This window comes from Chanos chanos, chromosome 2 (genome assembly GCF_902362185.1).
Source record: "Chanos chanos chromosome 2, fChaCha1.1, whole genome shotgun sequence".
Lineage (NCBI taxonomy): Eukaryota > Metazoa > Chordata > Actinopteri > Gonorynchiformes > Chanidae > Chanos > Chanos chanos.
Window position 1 is genome coordinate 58,233,494 of NC_044496.1, and position 5,592 is coordinate 58,239,085.

Here is a 5,592-nt window from a genome sequence, read left to right on the forward strand (position 1 = left end):
TCTGACTCACAGCCGCACCGCGTTAATGAGAGAATGAGAGTCTTTCTCAAACATATCAAATCTGTCTGTCTCTCAGCATTGATTCTGTACTCTGGTTGGATTCTCGCAATCCCTGAGGTCTTAAGGACAGCTTGTGTGGAAAGAATCCATGAGCTGACCCTAGATCAGTGTGTCAGTCACCTCTGCTGATATGTGTTCAGTCAGAAAACTCTCCATTCATGCCCTTAACGCGAGCAGAGCCCAGACTGCGTGTGCTATTGTGTCCAGCCTGGCTGTCAGAACCGTAATGGCTGCCCCAGCCTCTGGTTTCCTGAACAATGTCATCTTTAAGCAGCCAGGCATTTGCCTAGTGACCTTTTTAACTTGTTGCAATGAATAAAATACATTATTACTATTATTATGATTATTATTATAATGATGATTAAATCAGATAGACATATACATAGTTTGAAGATTTAACCCTCTCATGGTATCGATTACTGTAACTGAGGCATCTTGTACGTTCACACTCTATTTCCCCTGGTTGGGAAAGGTTAACTGTATGTTTTTTTTATTATTATTGTTTTTGCTTATACAAATGAAAACTAGTTCTGTGATGTCCACTGTATTAGAAATGGATCCACTGAATGAGTGATGTATTAATTGACGACAGGCCAACGTGAGTAGGATGTAAACTTGTGATTCGTCATAACCCTTTGTGTCGTCATGACAACATGCAGAAACTTGTGAGATGTCAGAACTGCAGTATTGGTGCAGTCATTCTGCTGTTTCACCCTACAAATAGCACAGCTCCTACATGTCAGCTCCATTAACGGCTGAGATCTGTCAGATCCTCAGTGTGCTCTCTGAGTTGGCATTTACACACAACAGCTCAGAGGATGTCGATGTTAATTCTAACCTGGAGATCTTTAGGAAGCCAGATACCATTCAGATATTGTTTAGGCACCAATGTGATCATGCTCCTGTAGTTCTGCGTGTTGGGCTTTTATGAACGCTGTGCTGGGCAGCACCAGCTGTCCTGTGTGTGTGTGTGTGTGTGTGAGGCATCAGTGAGTTTTGTGCGTGTGTGTGTTTATACATACTGCAGATGTTCTGTCCTTCTATTAGAAGGTTCTATGACAAGTATTTACACTGGTTAAACTAAACAACATTTTGGTCATTTTTTTACATTTTAATAGGATGCAAAATCACTATTTGTTACAAACTGTTGAACACTAACAAAACGTATAATTCAAAGGTATAAAATATACGTTATTGGAGATAATACATCAGCAGATGATCACGTCTGAAAACTCGATGTCATCCACTCACACACTCAGTCATCTTCATAACCTGTTAAAATAAAATCTACTATGTCTGTCCGTGACATACAGTCATTTTCATAACCTGTTACAATAAAATCTATGTCTGTCCGTGACTTGGTTACATCACCTGCCTCTTTTTTGCTTTGGCATGGTTCCAGGGAGGAGTGACTCTGAGTGCAGGCTTACTTAAAGTTTACTCAACTCAAACACAAACACAAACACACGTCCAACAGGAGAGGTGCACATGATATTTACCTCAGACTCTCACATTGGACAAATATTCATCAGAGCGTTCTGTGACTGTCCGTTCATCTGTTCGCTGATCTGTCATCTGCAGCAACATTAAACTACTCTAGTGGAAACTGTGTCCTATACAAATTCCTCAAACGTCCTTCAATAAATATGGTCAATAAAATCTCATTCTTACTCTCTATGGGAGATCAAATGATGATGATGAAGATGATGATGATGAAGATGAAATACCCCACGTGGGATTTTACAGCACATCTGAACACTCAAAGGAGGGTTTTCCTTTTAGACGACACAGAGGTGGCCCGTTTACTGAACTCTGGAAGACTAGTCTGTTCCAAAATATCTCTGGCCAAAGTGTGTAGGGGCGACTGGGTGTACCTCAGTCGTGAGTATAGTGATGTCAGGGAACTCTCGAATGATGGACTTGGCCGCTGAAACGACAAAGCAAACAAACAAAGCTTTGTTTTCAGACACAGTAAGATGTGTAATGGTCCCAGTTTACTGAGTACGGACTTGTTATTAAGGGGTTAACGTGAGGATGCTGTAGCCTTACCATGAGGGGTGGAGAAGAGGCTAAGGAGGATGATGTGTCCGGGATGAAGGCCATGTTCTATCAGCACTCGCACTGCCTCTATCACAGTGTTTCCACTGCCTGAAAAACAACACACACACACACACACATTCTGTTGTGTTTGACAACCGCTCTCATTCCTGTGTGGTCATGATAACTGCTATAGACGGTATCACGCAGGTATGGTTAGAAATGAAAACGCTGCTTTATACAGCAGTGAGTCGGTGGGTGTGTTGGTCACACTTGGTTTGTGGCCATATGAGTTGAATTAAAAGCTTAGACTTGTTGCCAGGCACCCGGTGTTCATTTCATGAATAAATCCCTTCAGTAATAACCTGGCTCCCACATCTCAGCTCTCTCTTCACCATAATGTCAAAATCAAGCCACCTCGCGATTGGTCTCATCACAGGAACTCCTCCAAAGAACAACCATCAAACACCTGGGTGGAAACCTCCGTCACTCTGTCCCAGCTCGAATGACCGCTTTTGAGAGGTGCAGATAAAACATTGTGTCTAGTGTCGTTTGACTTCTGTCCCTCTGGTAATGGTAAAGTGTACTAATGACGAGAGTAAACTCTGACCATTACCGCACTATTTCAGTAGACCCTCATTATGCTATTCAACACTTGGTCGCTATCTAACAGTCACTGTATAATTTCCTTCCAAAGAGCTATAATTACCCTCCGTGGCTGAACGCCGCTGAATGGGTTGAAAATGTGGAATAAGAAGCAGAGGTCACCCGGAGCGGAGCAGAAAGGTGCAGGGACTCGCTGGTTTTACATTGGAAGCGGACAGTGAAGCGGCGGGTTGCCAGGTAATTACACAGGCTCTCACCGGGGGATGATTGATGCAAAGTAGTCGGCCGAGGAGGACGTCCAATTATTCTCCATTCTGCTCTGCCGTCCGACACGTTAGGAGTGACGGCGGTGTTTTAGTCCTATCGGAGGCCACCGTCGACACCTCCCCCACCCCACCCCACCCCAAATATTGAGAGCCAAAGTGATGAGCTTCACCATGGGCACTAATGGATGATATTAGCACATGTAATTGACTATTGACTGGCCTCTATACCTCTCTGGTACAAAGAACTGAGCAAGGACAAATATTTAAGCATTAAACTGTGACCTCAAATCTCACCTTCACTAGCTGTTAAACCAAACCAAAGTCATTCTGCCAATCTGGTTTCACTCAGAGTCACCCGTACTCACTTCGTTGTCACTCACAATCACCCGCACTCACTTAGGTGTCACTCACAATCACCCGCACTCACTTAGGATGGGGTACATGAGCAGGACCTTCCGTCTGGAGATGTCTGGGGGAAACTTGGCGTAGTAAACTTTGGCTCTCTGCGTTTCTTCGTCACTCTGGATGAGGATTTTGCCGATGCGGATGGATCTACAGCAGTCTCTCAGTCCCTGCTCCATTGCTTCCCCTGTCAGGAAAAGTGTGGGACGCCTTATTGGAAACATGTTACGTCTGTGGTTTGGTTTGTCTTGAAAGACAGTAAAATGAATCTGTTATGAATGGGAGATATATAAAAAAACAACAACAACAAAAAAACAAACAAAAAAAACCCAACAACAACAAAAACTCACCGCTCCTCATTATGCTAACACCACAGTTTCCCTTCTCAAACTTAACTCCGTCATACTTGTGCCCTGGATGATAAGATCACAGTTATAACGGTAACATTAGCGACTTATTAGAAACAATCAGTTGTTAAGTCACGCTCCTAAAAAAATCGCAGCCGATATTTCTGCTTCTCTAACGCCAGGGGAAGGTTTGTCACTGGTTTTCACCTGTTGGAGTGGTCACAGTGCACTCGGAATAAGGCAGTTGATTGAGTCCCTCTTCAACCACAAGTCTGATCTATGAATAGAATTAGACTGATTTTAGTCGCTGTGTTGTACAGTGGTTATTCATATGAAGCACACAAAACTGAACTTACTAATCTGTCAGCACAGAACACGAAGTCTCCTCTGCTGGTTGTCCTGTGGGATCGGATGAGAAACAAACTCTGCATAAAAGTTTGTCTTTGTTATCAAGGTAAAGTCCACAAAGTACAGTGCATTTGGTGAAAAGGCGGCCAGGCAGTCAGACTACTCACTTGTCCCTTATTATGGTCTGCAGTTCTCGAATTTGGTCGTTCAGAGGCAGAAGTTTCAGCTGCGGCATGAGCAGAGAGTCTCCGTCGCTATTGTGCCCATTTTCAAACGTTTTGCTACTAGACTGTGAGTCCGTGTCCGACATTACTGAATTGCCATTGCTCGAAAATCGAACCTGCTTCACAGCGTGGTCGTTATTACTATTAATTAACTGTTGATTGTGGCAAGGCATATTAATTATAGAAGATATGTTACCTTTAAGACGAATTTCTATGAAATCTAAACAATAATCTTAGTTGACCTCAACTGCTAATATGACAAACCCGCGAAACCCTCCCAACGTGCTCTGTCGGCCATTCCCTACTGTCAACTTTTTGGTAATAACAAACGTAACATCCGGCGCAGAGACTGTCGCGCTCCATGCGTAGACGTCCAGTATTTTATACGGTTCCATTATTCTACCCCCTAACCATCTCCGCGCTCATAATTATTCTAATAACCTATATTTGTCAGTTTTACATATCCAGTAATTTAATCACTCTATGAATTTTACAATTATTGTTTTTATCGTTGTATGATGTTCGACAATAATATTGTGACTTTTATTAGATTCTACCGCATAAACATAATTCTATGACTAATTCGTTATTTGAAAATCAAACGCTGTGTTCAACTATGGCCTTTCTTTTCCTCAGAAAATGTCATTGTTCATTCTGGCAGACTATAAATCACACTTCATCTGCCAAGTACATTACTGAGTGTTTATCTGCATTTATAGACAGTGAGAAAACTATTCTGTCTGTGGGGTTCAAACCCCTCCGGGTTTTTTTGTGAATTTCATAACATATTAACATCCTCTGAATAATTATTCAGTCAAAAAGCACACCGGTAAATAGTTTTTTTCTTAAAAGTACAAGATTATTTGAGGTTACTAAACTGAAGGTGCAAATACACCATGGTAAAAAGCTTCGAGTCAAACATTGTCATACTGTGCAAATGCAATGGAAACAGGAGAGTAAAAAAAAACCTCTACTGTATTTTTCTCTGTGCATTCACAAACTGTAACAATACTGTTTGTTCTTGAGAAACACAAAGGCGTAACGTTGACTGATATCGAAACACAGTAGATATGGTGTCCAGTCCATGCGTCTTTTCCAAGGTGACAATAAATTTTTACCTCACTGAAGCTGCCAGAGCTACACTGAGGGAGCTGTAACAACACTGACGTAGAAAGTTCTCAAGCCATAAAGTCTACAATGAACATGACATAACCGTATCACGCAGCTACGAGATGTTGTGTATAAAAATCAGGAAGTGACGAAAGACGTTGTGTTACGCCCCCTCCTTCCTCAAAGTTCAAC

General features: G+C 42.1%; 1 protein-coding gene across 1 annotated transcript; it reads right to left on the minus strand.

Annotated features, from left to right (window-relative positions):
- Positions 1–1,193: 1,193 nt before the first annotated feature.
- LOC115805663 (uracil phosphoribosyltransferase homolog) lies at positions 1,194–4,660 on the minus strand. Its single transcript, XM_030766323.1, has 7 exons — positions 4,234–4,660; positions 4,075–4,117; positions 3,926–3,995; positions 3,722–3,784; positions 3,397–3,558; positions 2,110–2,208; positions 1,194–1,987 (listed from the first exon to the last, which is right to left on the minus strand). Exons 1-7 carry the CDS (start codon positions 4,461–4,463, stop codon positions 1,881–1,883), a joined length of 774 nt encoding a protein of 257 aa, XP_030622183.1. The 5' UTR covers positions 4,464–4,660; the 3' UTR covers positions 1,194–1,880.
- Between the last annotated feature and the right edge of the window lie 932 nt (positions 4,661–5,592).